This window comes from Penicillium chrysogenum, assembly GCF_028827035.1.
Source record: "Penicillium chrysogenum strain IBT 35668 chromosome Unknown utg000001l_segment0_segment0, whole genome shotgun sequence".
Lineage (NCBI taxonomy): Eukaryota > Fungi > Ascomycota > Eurotiomycetes > Eurotiales > Aspergillaceae > Penicillium > Penicillium chrysogenum.
The window spans coordinates 5942644-5962819 of record NW_026622749.1 but is presented as its reverse complement, the minus strand read 5'-3'; the positions used below and the strand labels follow the sequence as shown (position 1 = coordinate 5962819).

Here is a 20176-nt window from a genome sequence, read left to right as displayed (position 1 = left end):
CAACTTTTTGGAAGGCGCTTTCGTCTTCGCCTCTCGCTTTTCCGACTCAAGAGAATTCCGCCTTTGTTCTATTTTAATATGGCCTAGCGTATATACTTGCTCTTGCTTTGCATTTCTCACTTCCTTCGGTGCTCTCCTTTGACATCCTCAGAGTCTTGCGATCTGCGGCTCATCTGGATCATGGACGACGATTATGTTGCCAAGGTCCTAGCCAAAGAGGCGAAGGAGAGCTCTATAAAATATGCATCTCAAGGGATGAGTGCTTTTATGCCTTCAAGGTTTGTTTGCTCTCATGTTCTGCGATTTGCATGAGTACAAGGCTAACAAGCACCTGCAGGCCGACAAGCAATGCTCCAAAACCCAATACCCGCTTCCTACGGAATCTCATCAAAGTAACAGACAATCACAACACAGCTCTCAAGCTCAAAGAGGAAAGAGAAGCACGTGAGCGTATGCGCCAACTGAAAGATAAGGCCTCGGGTGCTTTAGGTCCAACTTCGCCAGACCATCCTTCCAAACGATCTGATGATCGGAGTGAAGTGCGAGGATCAAGAGACCACCGGAGAGGAGATCGGGAAGATCGCAATCGCTCACATCGAAAAAGAACACGAAGTCGCTCCCCTTCGGCGGAACGAGACCGATCGCGGAGGCATCGACGAAGAAACGAAGAGTATGACGGAATCAGAGAGAGGGACAAAGACCGCGATGGACATAGGCGTGAACACAGGGATCACGGTTCATCTAGGAAGGGTCGACGGGACAGAGATAAGGAACACACCAGGCGGCGACGTGAGCGATCATACTCAAGGTCTCCCAGCTATTCTCCACACAGGGACCCAAATACCGACCGTCATCGCCATCGAAGACACAAACGTCAATCTGGACGTTCTGCTCGCTCCGTTTCCCGCTCCCGCTCACCAGAGTCGTACAGATCTCGGCGGTCAAAGCGGGAAGATGCATCGCCACATGGCTCCCGCCGTTCACACCTTGAGACCAGCACGCAGCATAAACGAGTGTCGCCGTTGTCTACTATAACTGCACGCCAAAGCGAGTTGGGCGACGAATCCGATCCGCTAGAAGACCTTGTCGGACCACTTCCTCCTCGGCAAGACGAGGCACCTATTCGCTCGCGCGGGCGAGGTGCCTATAAACACAACATGAGCAATATCGATGCTCATTTTGCACCCGGCTACGACCCAGCCACCGATGTGCATCTAGATGAAGACAAATTACACTCCATAGGCCAGGAGTCCTCTCGTCGTCCTGTCGCAGGGCTCATGACAAGAGACGATGACTGGGACATGGCAATGGAGGCGCTGCGTGATCGTGAACGCTGGAGAAGCAAAGGCGAGGAGAGACTACGTACAGCAGGAATCGATGAGGCAGTTATTGATAAATGGAAGAATAACACTGCTTTTGCGGGCATGGACGGAGAAGGCAAACCGGAGGATGTGCAGTGGTCGAAGAAAGGCGAAGGACGGGAATGGGATCGCGGCAAGTTTGTGGACGATGATGGTCACATTGATATTCGGGCTGCTTGGTAGTGTTTACTGGATGTTTTGATAATTGGCGTTCAAAGGACTGTGCTATGATACCCAGGTGTATGTTATAACCTTCCTTATTATTTGGTTTAGACTTTATGGATATGTTTAGGGTTGCCTTGTCTATGCTATACAAAATAGGCATGGAAATACATCTCTCAAAAATTGAATGTTGTTATAGTCGTTGGCCTTGATGAAGAGAGATATATTTGTGGGACATAAAATCTCAGAAGGGTGTTGAATAGGCTAGTAATATTTCTAAACAAGCACTCTGCTTGACAGGAAGGTAATAATTAACAATTGCTTACCTTTTATACTGTAAAAAGTATAGTTGATGTACACTCGTATGATGCACATGTGTGCGTCGTAGTTGAACCTCAGGGCCGTTCCGCGGCTTTGTCAGAGTGCGGAACCTCCCCCGCAGAATTGATGATGATACTCCAGGTTTGACTGACGACATTTTTGATATAAAGATTGCCCAATACTTACTATCCTTGCGTTACCCGACTCGATTATTTGCTGATTTGCAAGCTGCTATCATCCCAGGTTATACACATGTACCTGTAGTCTTACCGATTTCTTTACATACCCACTGTTCTCTTTTTCAAGAACCCCAATCTACTCGACATGACAGACGCATATGCCTTCTCATACCCATCTCCATTGGAGGGGTACGAAAACCTCGAGCCGTTAACCGAGTAAGTATCCCATGAGACCACATCGAGCCCAAGACACTTATTCTCTACAGCGAGCGCACCGAAGACGGCAAGTCACTGAAGAACCCCCAACATGGCGTGTTAAGCAAAGCCTACACGGAATTCCCCGACCCTCTTTCCAAAGGCCGAGAGGGAGGCTTCGACGTCCACATCTATCATTTCCAAGTGCCACCACCCATCCCGGACCATAAAGTCAAGCCACAGCGAAACTGACGCATCGACCAGAACAACCCCGACCAAGCCGCATACGCTAGAGCGCTCTGGGAACGAATCCGACGTGAATGTAAGCAACGCAGCCCTTCTAGTCCAGAAACTGCATCGTCTAGATGTCTACGGGAGTTGAGTTGCTCAGTTCAATTGATTTATTGCTTACACTTTGCGAACAGTCCCCGAGCTTCGGATTTACACTTTCTTCGATCGGCCTGTTGGACCTCACCCGGTGGCCATGTTCGAAGTGAATTTGTTCACGCCTGCGCAGTTTGGAGCCTTCGTTCCTTGGTTGGTTATCAATCGGGGCCCGCTTAGTGCTCTCATTCATCCTAATACAGTCGAATCAGAGGATGAGCGCAATCATACCCAGCGCGCAACTTGGCTTGGTGATCGGATTCCGTTGGATTTGTCGATTTTTAGGCCGAGGAAGAACTAGTAGTAGTAATGAAAGAAGAGGGAGAGGAAGAAGGAAGAGGAGGTTGACAAGGCGAAGGAGAGGCTGTAGGATCTATGGATTTGGTTAGCAAGGTACAAATGCTAATCAATGAAGGGTTATTTTAGGAAAGACCATGTATCATCTTGTTTGTGAACACCTGTTGAAATACAGACCAGCTGCTAGTATCCATGGTTTGGTCCTTGGTTGGTCCGAGAAGCTTCATGGCCAAGCTTCATGGTATGACGGGAAAAGCTAACTATACGTCAACTGATATTATGAGGGACAAAGCAAATAGATAGATCCAAATAAAGGAAACTAGCTAAAGCTAGCGTTACAAAATTTCTGTAGGCTTTTCGTGAGTGAATTCCAGATCGAACTCCACCTATACTTTAAACCGTACACCCTACGGTGAACTACGATATCCCTTCTAACGAGATAGACAGGGATCGACTGCAAGCCGCAAAAAGGTAAGGGCTCTCGCCATACCACGCCGTATTACGTTGGGAAATGTCAACAGCTGGTACAGTTAGGCGATGCTATTGGTGAATCTCACGAGTCTATATAGATAAAACCGAGGAGCGCATCAGTGTTCCAGATACAATAAGAACTACAATATACAAATGACAATATCCACATGAATAGCCCATCACTACAAGGAACTCAACCTAATTCGACACCAGCCCTATCTTGGCGTGGTGATGGCTTCGCGGGCAGGTGACATCGTCAGCCCAACAGCAATTTAGAGCAATGATCTTCAGCCATGAGATCAGACATGCAGATCGCGCTATAATTATGACCAGCAACCAACAAATTATGAGCCTTGCTACACCCACCTGTTCATGGGGGTACCCGATATAGGGCTCACATTCCTCGGGGTTGCATACTGCATACTGCATACTTTATCCCGGAGGATAAAGGAAGTAAACAGGGAAGCTTCAACAATCCCACCCTATTGCAGGAAAAATACCACCTGAGTCCACCTTGGACTGTCCTAACCGTCTTGTCCGAGCTTGAAAAATCCGAGTCGAGGTGCTGTGACCAGCTGCTCGGAACGCTGGCATGATCCCCGTCAAGGAGATCAGTCACCTCGAGGGATCCATGGTGTTGCTGAATAGCAAAAGGCCTTGTGATTGAGCACTTACTTCTATTACTTCCATCTTAGTTTGACTGCTTCTCGCCACACGGTGTATCTTCGAATCTCATGCTTATGACGAGGTCATGCCGATAAACATTTAGTTAAACATCGTGATGGCTTGGCAAGGTTTGGCTATTCCCTCATAGGGTTTAAAAGGGAGCTTGTCGCTCCTTGGTACTCGTGAACCGCCACACAAGATGCGTCTTTCTATATCGCTGGCACTAGTGGGTCTATCTACAACCCAACTAGTCTGCGCATCACTCACCGACAGGGCTGCATCTGACCTCCCGCCGTATGTCTTGGAATATGGTAGGTATCTGATAGACGTAGTTCTTCTGTTTACTAATTCAGCTTTACAGCACCTTTGGTCTGGCTCCATAGCCAGGAAACATACATGCCGAGCGATATCCAGCAGCAACTCGATCACACCAGACCGCATGTCAACTGGACAGCCCTCGAGGGAGTGGAGTCACCCCTGACCCTCAACAACCTTGACACGCTCAATTCCATGGGTAATACAAGCGTCTATCTAACCTCTCTAGAGGGCATCGAAGCCGATCCACAACCAGCCTGGTTCCAAGGTATCAGACCAGATTCACAGGGCCGAACGGAAAATGGTACGGCGAGTATCATAGTGATCGCAGATCGAGGCAATGGAACCGTTGATGCGTTTTACTTTTACTTCTATGCGTGAGTGCGGCAGCATCCCGAGTCTGCATTGTACTGACCTCATCCCAGGTTCAACAAAGGCGGTACAGTACTAGGTCTCGAATTTGGCGACCATATCGGAGACTGGTTAGTGCGGAGAATACCCTGCTCAAGAAGCTGTGACTAAAGATCAATAGGGAACATAATATGATCCGTTTCGTTAATGGCTCACCGGACGCAATATGGTACAGCCAGCATGCCAGTGGACAGGCGTTTACCTACGCCGCCGTTGAAAAGAAGGACAAGCGGCCGTATGTTTACTCTGCGAAAGGCACGCATGCAAACTATGCGATTGAAGGGTAAACCCGGATAATTACTAAGATGCGTTGGAATATCAGTACTGATATAGACAGACAACACGACCACACCATCCCGGGCTTCAACCTCCCTACAGGGTTTCTGTTGGATTATACAGACCGCGGGGTGCTGTGGGATCCTGTCCTCAACGGCTACACTTATACCTATGACGAAACAGCTGCGTTCCAGGCTGTGAACTCCGAAGATCCGGTGGCGTGGTTGGATTTCAATGGGAGATGGGGTGATGACCAGCCGCCGAATGAACCCTCGGTCTTTGGTGAGGCTAAGAACGTCGCTGGTCCCAATGGTCCTAAGTTCAAGGGGTTGGATAGAGAGTTGGTGTGTCCTTCCAAGCCGTGCATTGTGCTCCCGTTCAGGACTTTCTCTGTGGATGCGACTTCGTGATGGTTGAGAAGATATGGTGGATTGTGGGTATGGTGCGGTGATCATAATATATTTTGTTGGTATACAGTGATAAGAGTAGAAAGACTGTTTAGAGTGAAAGCTTGTCCTTCAACCTGTAACCTGGTGATATGAGCACCTCGGCAAGAATCAAAATGTGTTGTAGCAACTTGGTCCAGGCTTGAGGTATCTGCTCACGTTGAGGGTCAAAAGAAAAAGAGAGTTTGCTCGAAGGGAAGCTTAGTCCCTACTTTGATTCCTCCCTTTACTCTCACACTCGGGTCCCTCTGCCTGTTCTCTTTGAAAAAGAAAGTTCCTGCACGCGAGGGAAATCCACCCCACTTTTGCTCCACTCGGTCATTTCTCGTAGGAAACGCAAGTCCTTTCCCTGGACGGAGTACCGTATATAGTACAAATACATACTTTATGCTAAGCTATACGTGAAGAAACATAGGTTCGGATGTACTATATATTGTATACAAATAGTGACCTTGACAGGAAGTCCCAGGAAAGTATGTTGTATGTTGTTGTTGTAGTGGTTCGCGTGGCAGGCCAGTCCCGTGTGCCCCACCCCCATCACAATATGATCTCTCGTGTTTGGGCTGAGATCTTAAATTGCCGTGTTTCAGAAATTGATCTAACTTGTATGGGTGAAGTCCAAGTGACTGGGGTTTGATATGTCGATATGGTTATTAAACAGCGCAGTTAGTTTGATTAGGTGATTGTCTTATGCGATATTGTGTTCCAGAGCCGATGGCTTTTGCCCTAGGAGAGGTTAGTGGATAAGGTCGGTTAGGGTGGGCATACGGAGTACTTAGGTCCAGTTTCAGCTGAGGAGAGAACAGAGTGCAAACGAGACAAACATCTCCTTACATTGTACGTTTTCTACCTAGACAAGTATATATACTTCTGTAAGGATATCCGGATAAATACTCCCAATTTAAGTGAATATCAGCAGTTTCGTATCCAAGTGGAGACTCTCTAAACGGCCCCTGGCGCACGTTCCAGATTCCCGAAGCCACGAGGGAAGGGGAATGTGGTTTTGACCATGTGTATTTAAGGATATCATCATACATGGACTCCTTGCTTTGTACGGAATACTACATACCTATGTATGTATATGTACATACATAGGTAGGTACCTCGACAGTCGAAAGACCACCATCCAATCATCCCGTTAGCTTCAGCTGCGAACCAAACAAAAGGACCCAAGCTCAAGTGGGGAACAGCCTGGGCCAAAGTTGGAGTTCTGACAATTTTACCCCTGAATGGCCGTGGGATGGGGTTCTCTTGATATCATTTCGATCTTCCCTGGTAAAAATTAGTGAATTTGATTTCCTTTTCTTTCTATCCCTCTTTTTTTCATCTTTCTCCAAGCGCCGCTGTTGCTGGACGCTGTGAGCAGGCCCTATTTGCAGAAAAAAAAACAAAAACAACCCCAAAAAACGAGGAACTTCCAAGTTGGAACTTTGTTCAAGTCCCAATTTCAATTCCATCACCCACTGGCTGGGAAACTTGTATCTTGTTGATTTCCACTCTCGCTTATTCTCTTTCCTTTTGCTGTCGCAAACAACTTTCGTTTTTGAGAAACCCGATACATCCCGGGTAGTTGACAATTGGATTGAATCCCACTTTCTGTCCAGTTTCGGAGCAGTTTTGAATCGCTCCATCTCCGGATCTGAGCTGCACGAAAAGCGCTGTTGAACTCCGATATATATCGTTTTATTGGTAAGTGGCAGTTCCCCTAGGTTACCCCTGACGTTTTGAGGTGAGGGGTTCTGGGTGCAATATCAAGATTTCTTGTCGATAGAGAATAACTCCATTGAGAAGAGGAAGAGAAGAGGAAAGAGGAAAGAGAAAAGAGGAAATACAAAGAAATAAAAAGAGAAAGAGAAAGAAACAGAAGAAGAAAACAATCTAATCAGGAAGGAACAGACAAACTCCCAAAATGGCAACGCGCCTGGGACCTGAAACAGACGTCAACCGTCGCACCTCCCTCGGTTTCCTTCGTCGTTCTAAATCCACCGAACCCCTAGGCGACCAGAAATCTCGCAAAAAGATGTCCAAATCCCAGGAAGAGGAGATGCGCCGTCAGCGCGAGTCTTATGCCCCCAAAATCCCTCCCCGCTTGCCTGATCTTTCCCCCGCCCCCCAACTGGAAACCTTTGGAGGTGAGGAGCGTGATAAGTTCGACCCAATCCCAATCCGCCCACAGTCTGGACTTCCTGCATCGCCCTCGATGGGGTCCGTCAACAACGTCGATCCCTATGCGCGCACTGAGAGCATGACCCACCGTGGCCGATATAGCTATGCTAGTAGTGCTGTCAGCACCGTGAACAGCCCCCGCCGTGTGCGCCGTCGCAAGGACCCCACCTCATACAAGTGAGTCGCGCAGATATGATATTATAAACGAGACAAGCCAGGCTAACAATAGGAACGTGTTTTAGCGTGCTTGTCATTGGTGCTCGTAACTCGGGAAAGACCTCATTCCTGAACTTCCTCCGCAGTGCTCTGACCATGCCCGCGCATAAGCACCCCTCGCGCACCCCTGAGGAGGTTGAGGAACTCGAGCGTCAAACCTCGGCTTGGGAAGGATTCACATCGCAATACCTAGAGACGGAGTTCGACGGAGAACGTGTCGGACTTACCCTGTGGGACTCTGTAGGTTTGGAGCGCAACATCGCAGATCTTCAGCTGCGTGGCGTGACAGGCTTCCTGGAAAGCAAGTTTGAGGAGACCCTCGCCGAGGAGATGAAGGTTATTCGCTCTCCCGGTGCCCGCGATACCCACATCCACTGCACTTTCCTACTCCTGGATCCTATGCGCCTTGATGAGAACATCGCCATGGCTGAACGTGCTGCCAATGGCACGTCCAAGCCCACTGATGCGCCTGTGGTCGGGATTCTGGACCAGAATTTGGACATCCAGGTCTTGCGCACGGTGCTGGGCAAGACCACTGTGGTGCCAGTTATCAGCAAGGCGGATACGATCACCTCCGCTCACATGAGCTACCTCCGTAAGGCGGTCTGGAACAGCCTGAAGCAGGCCAATATCGACCCCCTTGAGATTTTGACTTTGGAGGACCAGGAGGAAGAATACTCCTCGGAAAGTGCGGACGAAGAGGAAATCTTGGTGCTCGAGACCAAACCCGAGTCGACTGAGACTGGAGATGCCAACGAAGCCAATGAAGCCAAAGAATCTGAGAACGCAACCGATAATGTCCCCGGCTCGCCATCGCAGCTCAGCCAGGGCACTCGCAGATCCAACGCATCGCAGGCCGCCAACCAGCACGTCCCATTCTCGATTCTGTCTCCGGACCCTCACTCGCTGGCAGCTGGAGACAAACCCGTTGGTCGCCGATTCCCCTGGGGTTTCGCAGATCCCTATGATGCCGAGCACTGTGACTTTGTTCGTCTGAAGGACTCCGTCTTTTCCGATTGGCGTTCCGAGCTGCGGGAGGCCAGCCGCGTGGTTTGGTATGAGCGCTGGAGAACCAACCGCCTCAACCGCAACGGACAGCCGACGCCCGCCTCGCCCGCCCAGAAGCAAAACTACGGTGGCCGTCAGGGACCTCATGATGGCCGTCGCACGCGATAAACGGGCTGTCTCCCCTTCCTTCTGTTCCCATAGCTTTCTCTTCCCGCACATACCCCCATTCTTCGCGGCCTGGCACCTCGCAAGGCTTCTTTTTATGTCATACCTTCTGCTTTTTCTCTTCTGACAAAATGTTTCGAAATCCGGAACCTGTACTAGTGCTTTTCATCTATTGTTTGCACGGTAATTTGATAGTTTATCTTGAATGCGTAATCCTGAGACAGTAAACCTTCCCTGTGTGTACATGTACTAATGCACCCTCGGCCTCATTTACAACCTGACATGCGCATTGGCCAGAATCTCCTGCGGCTGAAGCGCTGGACACCGACGATCTTAAGTCCAGCTGTAAGCCAATAAGAGCCGCTAATCCTTGGCTACATGAGGTGAAGAACTAGCTCTCCATCAGCTGGCGCCGATGAATACGAGGTCCTATAATCGTCTTGCTTTCTCTTCCCTTCCCTTCTCCTTTCAATTCACCTACACGTAGGCAGAGAAGGACTTCATATCTATACAACATTGGACAACATTGGAAGTATAGAATGGCCTAGCGGACATCGCACAAAATAGCCCCCACGTCCAACTCGCCTTTTGTGTGACCGAAGATATATCAGACTGAGAAAAGAAAAAGAAAATAACCACCGTTGAACACACATTGAATATCAAACAAAACCCCATTGGAAACAATGTCCCTCCAAGTGAACGACCCACGGTCGCGAACCCGATCCAAATCCCCTGGCCGCTCGCGCTCACGGTCGCGGTCGCGGGACAGCCGAGTCCCCTCTCCCTCGCCCTCGCCCTCCCACCGCTCGCGCTCGCCAGCCGTCGAAGTCCCCAGAACAAAAGGCTACAACCCAGACGAAGAAGCCGAAATCGAGCGCCAATACAAGCTCATCAGCGAGCGCCGTCGCGAAACCAACGACGAACCCCCCGTCATCCCGCGCGCCCCAAGAAGCTCCCGCTACGATGTGGACCGCTCAGACTCGGACTCAGAGTCGAGACGTCGCGACGTAGAGAGCGCAAGAAGACGTCGGGATGACCGCTATGAACACTCGGATGAGGAGCGCGGTTCTGCTGCGGCTTCGTCGCGATCGCATCGACGACGACCCTCGCCAGACCGCGGCAGTCGCGTGAATCACCACGACTCCGACTCCGACGACGATCTGGCTTACGGTGATGCGCCAGGTACGCATCCTAGCTATGCGCGCCCAAATCGGTACAGCTATGCCCAGTCCACGCAGTTCGCATCCGCTGCGCCGGGATACCCTGCTGCGCCGATTGACTGGGCCTCCGTGCCGGAATGCGAACGCCCTGGTTTCGTGCCGCCTTCATCCCAGCCTGCGGTCCCGGCTACGATGCCCGGCGCGTTCCCTGTGGCCTCGACCTATCCCGCCAGCTCGGGCGCTGTGCCAGCGCCTGTCAACCCCTCGCTGCAGTATACCGGCTTGCCCGCCCAGTATGCGACGAGTGCGGGTTATGCGCCTTCGCATTATCGCACTGCCTCGGCTAGTGATGCTGGTTATGCACCGCCGGCCGCGGGATATGCGAATCCCGGCGTATACCAGTACGCTCAGATCGATCCTAATGTGAAGTACTCTTCGAAGCCGGTGCCGGTGCCAACGACGGCGCCTGCGTCTAAGCCGATATATCCCGCTGCCACGCATGAGCAGTTTTCTAGACCGATGCCGCAGCAATTGCAGCAGCAACCTCTGGACCAGTCGTACCGGTATAAGCACGAGCCTCAGAGACACGAGCCTCAGAGACAGGAGCCTCAGAAACAGGAGCCTCAGTTTGTGGAGATCGCGCCAGGTAGCCGGTCGTCTGCGCGTCCGCACAGTCACTCTCTGTCGTCAAGTAGCCTCGCAGTTGGTGGAGCCAGTGCAGCTCACTCGGCTCACCCCCCGGCTAGTCCGCTGCTAGAGCCGTATCATGGTACTTACCAGTCCATGTCACCCATGCCATCCCCGATCGTCATCCCCTCGATCCGCGATGATGACATTTCAGACCTCGAACCACTGGACGGCGGAACCTCAGCCTCCGAGTCAGGCCGGCGCAGCAAACACAGTCGCTCCCACTCATCCGTCGGCGAGAAAGAGTCCCGCTCCCGCAGCAGCAAAGACAAAGAGCGCGACAACGGCAAAGAAGACAAACGTATTACCCGCCCAACAGCCAGCCACAACCGCCACGACTCAAGCTCCTCCATCCTCAGCTCGGACGCAAGAGTCCTAATCTCCCCAACAACCGGCCGCAAACGCGTCTCCTTCTACGACGCCGGCCCCGACGCCGCAGCCATGCACTCCGCCCTAAACCACGCACGCAACATAGACAACAAAACCATCATCCAAGTCCTGCCCCGACTAACAAGCGACGAGATCCTCCTCCTCCGCCAGGAATACAAAACCCGCGTGCGCATGCAAGGGAAAGGAATAAACCTCGCCAAACACCTCCGCCTCAAACTCGGCAGTTCCTCCTTCGGCAAAGTCTGCTACGCAACCGCCCTGGGTCGCTGGGAATCAGAAGCATATTGGGCAAACTGCTACTACCAAGCGGGCACCTCGCGTCGCGAACTCCTAATCGAGTCCCTGATGGGCCGGTCGAACGCCGCCATCCGCGAAATCAAAAATTCCTTCCGCGACACCCGCTACGATAACAGTCTTGAGCGCTGTATGCGCGCCGAGCTGCGCGCAGATAAGTTCCGCGTGGCGATTCTGCTCGCGCTCGAGGGTCAGAGGCAGGATGAGCGCGAGCCGCTCGATAGACGTCTTGTCAGACATGATGTGCAGGATTTGCACCGTGCGATTGTGAGGGAGGGCGGCGAGACCGCTATGATTCATATTATTGTTTTGAGGAGTGATTCGCATCTGCGTGAGGTGCTGCGCGCTTATGAGGATAACTATGGTCATAATTTTACTAGGGCTATGATTTCGAAGTCCCGCAACCTGGTCGTACGTATTGTGTCTATGTTCTTTTTGTTTTCGATACCCTTTTCCCCTCCAGTCAATATCTGACCGGAATCTGAAATCAATGCCGTTACTGACATGCATTTCTCCAGGGCGAAACCCTCGCTCACATCCTCAACGGCGCAATCAACAGACCTATGCGCGACGCCCTCCTCCTCCACCAGGCCCTCCGCGAATCCCGTACTGGCCGCGAACGCTCCGAGCTTCTTATTTCCCGTCTTGTGCGTCTGCATTGGGAGCCTAGACATCTCGATCTTGTCAAGAATGAGTACAGGCGCAGATACCATGAGCGTCTGGAGGAGGCTATTGCGGAGGAGATCCTCTCGCTGAATGGCGGGCAGAATTGGGGGGAGTTCTGTATTGAGCTGGCGCGTAATGCTTGATGTGGTTTTGGTTTGTTTGTTTGTTTGTTTTTTTTTTTTTTTAGGATTCTTTGTGTGGATAGATTACTGTGTTGCTGTCGCTGTGTGGTCTTTTCCGCTCGAAAGGCTGGGATTTTCGGACTTTGTTTCTCGGATTATCTTTATCCTTGGTTTTGCTTGTCGTGTATATGTGACTTGTTGATTGACTCTGTTCTAATGTTATATAAAGTGCATCAGCATCATTGCATGTGTATAGCCTTTTAGGGCTGCTGAGGTCGGATGGATATGCTTAGTAACAATGCAAGCACCCGTGGACCTGGACAGGATGCATGTGGAGGAGGCTCTGCACGAGGCTCGTCATTGGGACTAGGTTAGGGTTGGGAGGAGGTTTATGGCGTTGCGTGATGTTGAAGTCACTTTGGAATTGGATTAGCGCCGCGTAGGATGTTAGGAAGCGTGGGATGATCTAGTGAAGGGTAGTGGTGGCAGTTGTTGGTGTTGGGGTCGTGAAAATGTCGCCGACGAGGCCCACGTCGATCTTTTCGTCGATGATTATGAGGCGTGACATGGATATTTGGTAAATTCGGGGTCGTGGTGACATTGGTCGCCCTAATAAATTATTGGATGTTGTTTACGCGCTGTGATGTCGTTGGGCGTTTAGGGATAGGTCATCATCGTCCCTGAAGGATGCTGGGGATTCGGTCCGCGGGCTTGTTTGATTCGTCGGAACTTGTGATTGGGCTGCATATATATCTTTCTTTATTTGGGTTATCATGGGGGTTTTCGAAGGTTTTCTTTGTGTTGGATTGGAGATTGATGGGGATATGTGCTCATGGATACTTGATACTCCGTACTGATGATATCCCCGCCACGACAGCAGGCACATTATACTGAAGCCCAAGCCTGCAAATAAAACTGTGTCTAGTTGATTCTAACAACTTAGGCCTCATTTTCGCTTTCATATTTCTTGTTCTGAGTCTGAATGTTTGTCTCAATCCCCATTTGCCGCCGCGGTTACCGCCGTACTCGTTTCACCTCGTCTTAGCGTCTATTCTACACCCTCCATCACAAGTCAACAATATGAGCCATTTGCACTCAAAGAACCACATTTATATTGCGAAGCGCTATCGGCATGGTGTATTCCACTGCGCGAGTCATGGGTGGGCGCTTGAGATACCCATGCTTCACGCAGATCTCTCATGTCCAGCCAGTAACTGCTTTCTTATAACGAGGCACTTATATCGAGGCAGTGCTGAACACAAAATCCTGTCTATTATTACGCCAATTTATACCATTCAAGGCAGGGTTTGCATTCATCCCCAGGGTGCTTCGCGTTTCAGGGAAACAAAGGGCTCAGACGACGGCTCAGTCGAGGTATAAAGTGAGGAAATTCCCATAACTTTCATCCCAACCTTCCCAAGTCAGCATCCTCACTATATTTCCATTACTCCAAATCCATCATGCCTTTTGAACCGTTCAAGCGCGACCGCGACGGAGCGAAGGCGTTCTTGGAACGAATGAGGAATGGGGTCTCCAACAATGAGATTCTGGCCGACCTCCTAGACAAGGAGAGCAACATATTCACAGACCATGTCTATGAGTTGCCCAAAGCTCAGATGACCAAAGCCCGACTTCCTGATGTTGCAAAATACAAACTCCAACTCCATGCATCCTTCAACAAGCCCGACCCAAACGCGGACTATTCAGGGCATTCCAGTGTCTATCTTGTTGGACAACCGAACAGATGGGCACGTCGCTTAAGCCGGACTCCAAAACCTTGTCATTGGTCTATATACAGCGAGGGTCATTTCTACCATCTCAGGTTGGAAGACGGGGTTCAGGGATCGTCGATAGTACTTCGAGACGAGCCCCAGAGACAGTGGAAAGCTCTCGGTGGTCCTTTTATTGCGTACCACATCGGCGTCACAGACTATTACCCCGATGAAATCTCTCTGCTTGCAAAGTGGGTGATCACACAGATGAATCACGATACCCTCTCTACGGCAGCTTATGAGCAGTTTGTCTTTGGGCTTGCGATTCGTATTCTGCGCGGTCCCAGCAACACCACTGCCTTCATCGGTAATTTCTGGCAAATTATGGAGCACGACATTGGATGCCGTCGGCAAGCTCTAGCTCCTAATGGCTTCCTCACTGGGGTACAGCTTGCGGGTCCTGAAGAAGATATCAGCACTTGGCTCAAGAGATGGTACCTGATCTATCGGATTGAGACTGACGCACGAGGACTTGATCTCTGCTGGAGAAAAGGGACAAAAGGACAAATCAGCTGGAAGGCCCACGAGTTCCATCCCTTCATTAGGCCTTTGGCCGTAGGGCCACCCGCTATTGCGAATGTTCTGGCGAAGGTGGGACAGCGCATTCCGTTACTGTCAAAGGCTGTCCCCCCGAAACATCGCAAGAAAATGCCTATTATGGCGGTCTACCGTCGGAAAAAGGGTTAGTAAAAGGTTCCGCTGTTGTAAGGTTAGGTCCCCGCTGACTATTTTTCATTCGATATAGGGGCACTGTTTCCCAGGGATCTTATGCTCAAGCATTACTATGCATCATTGTTCTCTATCCATATCCGCCCTGGATGTAACATGTCGGACAAAGGTAATTATAGCCTTGGAAGCTCTGTAGACATTATAGACCAAGTTGGATCTTTGCTGATATTCTGATATTTACTTCCAACAGATTTCTGGTTCCAGGTGAATGACTATCTCAATTCTGGGTGTGTCGAGCACATCACATTCAACCGGGGATTTAGCTACAAATTTATCTTCGGACCAGAGATTATTGGCTCGGTACGATTCGTGCGCTATCGAGAACCTCCTGCCGAAGAGGTGCTGCACTCGAGTAGTAGTACGATCGTCGAAAAAGAGTGCCTCGAATCGGAATCGACTATCGATGCTGAACAATCCACTGGAGAGTGTATTTATCCACCCGATACATTGGCTACTAATCTCTTTGAGCACAAGGGAGTTCCATGCCAGGTTTTGATAGACATGGCAGAGACTTTCAAATCTCCTGTTGAAATTTGAGGTTCTCACTGGTTACTTTGCTGTTTGCTTTATACTATGATCTTCTAAGCGCTAAAAATCATTTCGTAGTGCACTTGGCACGATTACTATTGTTGTTTTCTCTTGTTCCTTTTGTTTCTCTTGCTCTTTTCATTATCTTATTCTTTTTATACGGATTCGTACATGGGTCGGATACTATGTGGGTTTCATTCAGTTATCTTTTCCATGTGAACTAGATGAAGTCGTCCGTCCAACTATGATGCTTTCACTTTTGCATCTCATAATGGGCGACATTCCATATGTGCCTGGTACCTAATTATCACTTGCACAGAAGCAGAGTACAAACCAAGTTCTAGACAAGCCATTAGTGGAGTAGGTGTATTCTTGATCGCCGGGAGTATCAAAGCCTATAGAGGTAACTCCACATGCTGAAATGCCGAAAGTCCAATCCTTAATAATGTATGCAGCCCATTTCCTTAGAGTTTGAAGGTTAAATGCATTGCCTTTTGCCTAAACAAGCCCTTATACCTGCAGAGCAGTGGCACGCGATCCCGCAGCAATCGAAGCGACGAGCTCATTTACGTAAATAATCCCCAATACAACCTTGGAAGATCACGGGATGTGTTGAAACCCTTCAAACGATGGCACAGTAGTAAGGCCGGTCATAGGCTAGATGCTAATATGTTGTATATGAGAAAAGGAAGTATCGGGGAACGGACACCGAGTGGATTTAGACCGACATATCACGCAAGGAGGGTTCAATAGGAAGGGGATGAACTCCCAAATGTGCATTTTGTACTACATCGCGCACGCGACCTCAGCCCATGTACTCTGTACTCCGTATTTAATAAGTACATGCGACGAAGGAGTCTAGAACCGATGAGATTTTGTAGTTTTTCTTTTGTCTCCGATCGGGCTGTCTGGGCCAAAGCTGACTCGCGGAGATGAGCTTTTCTGCAAGGGGCAACCCTCCAAGATGAGAAAAACTCATGGAAATCTCCATCCTTTACTGCAGGTTCCCAGGATCTTCCGTACATCAGATACCGTGGCTATTCAAATCTCTTCATTTCATGCTCTCCTCGGTTGAGTGCCACGCTACTGATCGCCATTTCCCCGCAAATATATGGCGCGCTAGAAAGACCATGGTCTGATATTACATGCATTAAGTCAGATCCGACGGCCAATATGTCCACATGATGTTATCACGAAGGACATGGACTTTGGTACTTCTCTCGACTCGTGCTTATTATTTGCTTTGGACCTATCGGCGATGTCCTCAGACCACCGTTCCTTTTTCGTCTGCAGCCCTTATTTCTTATGCCTTTCACCACACTCTTATTCTCCACACCTTTATTTGCGCCATGTCGTTGTATGGTCTGTCATCTGCAAGGTGCTCACTGAACTAAAGTCGGGACTACTCCGATGCCCTTGTCTACTGACGCCATTCATTTCTTCGATCTGCATAGACCGCTGCTTGTCTTCCATGCAACCTGAAGGCATGCCGTTTCTTCCGGAAACTACCAGACCGCGTTTTTGGGATTTGACTTTGCATTCGAGCCATTCTAGGAAAGTCCACCACCTTTTTCACGGTCACTACACCCCGATCCCCCTTTCTCCATCCCACCCCTAACATCATTCTGTCCATCTCTTAGCGTGAATCTTCTTCTACCCGGACGTTGATGAAGGTCAGCAGATTACTGTCCTTGGGATTTTTATCAAGACATGCAGGTCTGCTGTTACCCTTCTAAAATGCCAAGCCGCTTTGATATTCCCCCGTAGAGAGCGCATTCTGGCATGCGGGTCTCAGAGGGGCCTTTGGCTTCTCCCCCTCTCTTCGTAGATTGAGCTCGACTATAAAAATGTCACTGGCATTCCTCTTCTGTAAACACAACACCGATCCCTTTAATCCCTTTCTTCAGCCGTCCCGTCAGAGTGCTGGGCATTTGAGCTCCCAGAGCTTATTTCCCTTTCCTGCAAATAAATAACAGAGCAAACTTGCCCCTGCATTGGACTTCTTGTATCTCACCATCTCCCTGTCCAATCCTGTCATAATGCAGCTGTATCGCCTCGGTCTGCTGGTCGCTTCTTTCGTGTCCTCTATTGGAGCACAGTCGACCTTCTCCCCTGCCCGTCCCCCGGCTATACCCCTCGCTGTTAGGTCACCGTATCTTAGCACTTGGCTCAATGTAGGAAATGACGGTGGTAATGGCGGGTACTTGGCTGGTCAATGGCCTGTCTTCTGGGAGTAAGTTGATCATTATGCTCCTTTGAGCTATATGCAAGCTTTAGTACTAATGACAAGTGAATAGGAACCAGGTTAATGGGTGGACAGGGATGATTCGCGTCGACGGCAATACCTATACTTGGATGGGCCTGCCCGGATCGAAAACCGTTAATCAGACCGCGTTTGAGTATACTTCGACTAAGAGTATCTTTACTATGAACGTGGAGAATAAGCTTGAAATGAACATTACTTTCTTGTCGCCTGTTACGCCCACTGATCTCAAGCGCCAGTCCCTCGTTTTCTCGTATCTTAATGTCGAGGTCTCTTCTCTTGACGGCCAGAAGCATGATGTGCAGGTCTACACGGATATTTCTGCTGGTTGGTGCTATGCCTCCTTTCTTACATACGGTGACTGACGAAATGTTAGAATGGGTCTCGGGCGACCGAAATGCCATAGCAGAATGGGAGTATGGTACCACTGACGGTGTGGCCTACCACAAGGTACACCGACAGACTCAGCTGGCCTTTACCGAAAAAAGCCAGCAGGGCGAATGGGGTAACTGGTACTGGGCCACCGACGACTCGAAAGACATGACCCACCAGTCTGGTGCGGATACCGACGTCCGTGGTCAGTTTGCGACAACTGGAAAGCTCTCAAATGGCGACGACACCAACTTCCGGGCCATCTCCTCTGTCTGGCCCGTATTTGGGTTCTCATACGATCTGGGCTCGGTCGATTCTTCGCCCGTCAGCACGCTCTTCTCACTCGGCCTGACACAGGATGAAGCCATTCAGTACGAAGGCGCTTCGCAGTATGCCCCAGTACCCTCCTTGTGGAAGAGTTATTTCGCTACCGAATTGGCCGCCCTTTCATTCTTCCACAAGGATTATACCGAATCGAGCAATCTTGCGAGCTCTTTGGATAGAAGAGTGGCCCAAGATTCAATTGCCACTGCTGGTCAAGACTACCTCGTTGTTACTTCGCTCTCGGTTCGGCAGGCATTCGGTGCCACCCAGCTTTGTGGAACGCAGGACAAAATGTACATGTTCCTGAAGGAAATCTCTTCCAACGGCAACATGAACACTGTGGATGTTATCTTCCCGGCTTACCCGATTTTCCTATACACCAACCCCGAACTCCTGAAGCTCGTCCTCACTCCTCTGCTAGAGAACCAGGAGGCTGGGAAGTATCCCAACGACTATTCCATACACGATCTAGGCTCGTCTTACCCGAACGCCACGGGTCACTCCGATGGCAGCGACGAGAAAATGCCATTGGAAGAGTGCGGAAATATGCTCATTATGTCTTTGGCTTATGTGCAGAAGTCGGGCGACTCTGACTTTTTGAATGACCACTACAGTCTTCTCAAACAGTGGACAAGTTATCTGGTCGAGGACTCGCTTTACCCTGCAAACCAAATCTCAACAGACGACTTTGCCGGCCCCTTAGCGTGAGTGAACCCTCTCCCTGAAATTTTCAAACCTAACCGGCATAATTAGCAACCAAACCAACCTCGCACTCAAGGGCATGATCGGTATTCAGGCCATGGCAGTCATTGCCAACATGACTGGTCACACTGCTGACGCCGCCGATTACTCGAGAATCGCCAAAGACTACATCACTCAGTGGCAGGACCTGGCTATTGCCAAGGGTGCCAACCCGCCCCGAACGACCCTGTCGTACGGCGACACCGCTAGCCATGGTAGGTTGAGCCCTGTTTCGAGTCTGAAGCCTTGCTTACCATTTCTGTAGGCCTGCTCTACAATCTCTTTGCCGATGCACAGCTGGGCTTGAATCTCGTTCCACAGTCTGTCTATCAGATGCAGAGCGACTTCTACCCAACTGTTGCAAACAAGTACGGCGTGCCTCTAGACACCCGCCACACATACACCAAAGGTAAGAGTCCCTACGGCTCAGTATGCATGGGCAAAATACTTACAATTCAATAGGTGACTGGGAGTGCTTTGCAGCAGCGGTCAGTTCGGTCGATACTCGGGCTATGTTTATCAATGATCTCGCAACCTGGATCAACGAGACACCGACCAACCGAGCCCTGACTGATCTGTACGACACTATCTCAGGAGAGTAAGTCGATCTACCCTCAAGCCTGTAATAACCCTTGCTGATGGAGTCTAGTTACCCCCAAAATACTTTCGTCGCTCGCCCCGTTATGGGTGGCTGCTTCGCTCCTATCCTCGTCCGCTAGCGGACCCCTTCGTTTCTTGTTGATTTATTTCACTTATAACGCCTTCTGGCCTTCCCCCTCGTTGATCGCTCCAAAGACTTTCGCTCAAAAGTTCTGGTCTAGTATATCTACCACAGGTGATGGTGGAAGATGTGCAGGATATCTTCCGTTCGCTTCGTTGATTCCGGGCTTGGTAATGTCTTTTTCTTGCTTATACCCATCCATTCCCTTGCCTTTTGGCATGGGCTGTGCGAGTTTTGTCGAAATCCTCGCATTTACATATCGAGTATGTGACGGACATGCATGAATCTATGACTTCGACCCTCTCTCCATGTTATTTAGGCATATTTTCAGATGCTTCAACATCGCGACATATCAGTTCTATAGCAAA

General features: G+C 50.0%; 7 protein-coding genes across 7 annotated transcripts; all 7 read left to right on the top strand.

Moving 5' to 3' along the window:
- Positions 1 to 180: 180 nt before the first annotated feature.
- N7489_002360 (uncharacterized protein) lies at positions 181 to 1544 on the top strand (the record flags this gene model as incomplete). Its single annotated transcript, XM_056708115.1, has 4 exons — positions 181 to 278; positions 338 to 480; positions 536 to 899; positions 1049 to 1544. The coding sequence occupies 4 exons, from the start codon at positions 181 to 183 to the stop codon at positions 1542 to 1544; spliced, it is 1101 nt and encodes a 366-aa protein (XP_056572417.1).
- Positions 1545 to 2168: 624 nt separating this feature from the next.
- Positions 2169 to 2903, top strand: N7489_002359 (DOPA 4,5-dioxygenase family protein; the record flags this gene model as incomplete). The annotated part of the gene is made up of 4 exons (XM_056708114.1): positions 2169 to 2239; positions 2290 to 2422; positions 2483 to 2540; positions 2644 to 2903. 4 exons carry the CDS (start codon positions 2169 to 2171, stop codon positions 2901 to 2903), a joined length of 522 nt encoding a protein of 173 aa, XP_056572416.1.
- A 1332-nt stretch (positions 2904 to 4235) lies between these two features.
- Positions 4236 to 5448, top strand: N7489_002358 (uncharacterized protein; the record flags this gene model as incomplete). Its single annotated transcript, XM_056708113.1, has 5 exons — positions 4236 to 4347; positions 4398 to 4728; positions 4777 to 4833; positions 4884 to 5045; positions 5100 to 5448. The coding sequence occupies 5 exons, from the start codon at positions 4236 to 4238 to the stop codon at positions 5446 to 5448; spliced, it is 1011 nt and encodes a 336-aa protein (XP_056572415.1).
- Positions 5449 to 7393: 1945 nt separating this feature from the next.
- On the top strand, positions 7394 to 9042 carry aspE (septin; the record flags this gene model as incomplete). The annotated part of the gene is made up of 2 exons (XM_056708112.1): positions 7394 to 7827; positions 7893 to 9042. 2 exons carry the CDS (start codon positions 7394 to 7396, stop codon positions 9040 to 9042), a joined length of 1584 nt encoding a protein of 527 aa, XP_056572414.1.
- Positions 9043 to 9722: 680 nt separating this feature from the next.
- On the top strand, positions 9723 to 12379 carry anxc4 (annexin ANXC4; the record flags this gene model as incomplete). The annotated part of the gene is made up of 2 exons (XM_056708111.1): positions 9723 to 11981; positions 12089 to 12379. The coding sequence occupies 2 exons, from the start codon at positions 9723 to 9725 to the stop codon at positions 12377 to 12379; spliced, it is 2550 nt and encodes an 849-aa protein (XP_056572413.1).
- A 1439-nt stretch (positions 12380 to 13818) lies between these two features.
- Positions 13819 to 15396, top strand: N7489_002355 (uncharacterized protein; the record flags this gene model as incomplete). Its single annotated transcript, XM_056708110.1, has 3 exons — positions 13819 to 14812; positions 14876 to 14968; positions 15050 to 15396. 3 exons carry the CDS (start codon positions 13819 to 13821, stop codon positions 15394 to 15396), a joined length of 1434 nt encoding a protein of 477 aa, XP_056572412.1.
- A 2030-nt stretch (positions 15397 to 17426) lies between these two features.
- On the top strand, positions 17427 to 19806 carry gta1 (glutaminase GtaA; the record flags this gene model as incomplete). The annotated part of the gene is made up of 7 exons (XM_056708109.1): positions 17427 to 17620; positions 17685 to 17977; positions 18027 to 19050; positions 19100 to 19302; positions 19353 to 19496; positions 19550 to 19685; positions 19737 to 19806. 7 exons carry the CDS (start codon positions 17427 to 17429, stop codon positions 19804 to 19806), a joined length of 2064 nt encoding a protein of 687 aa, XP_056572411.1.
- Between the last annotated feature and the right edge of the window lie 370 nt (positions 19807 to 20176).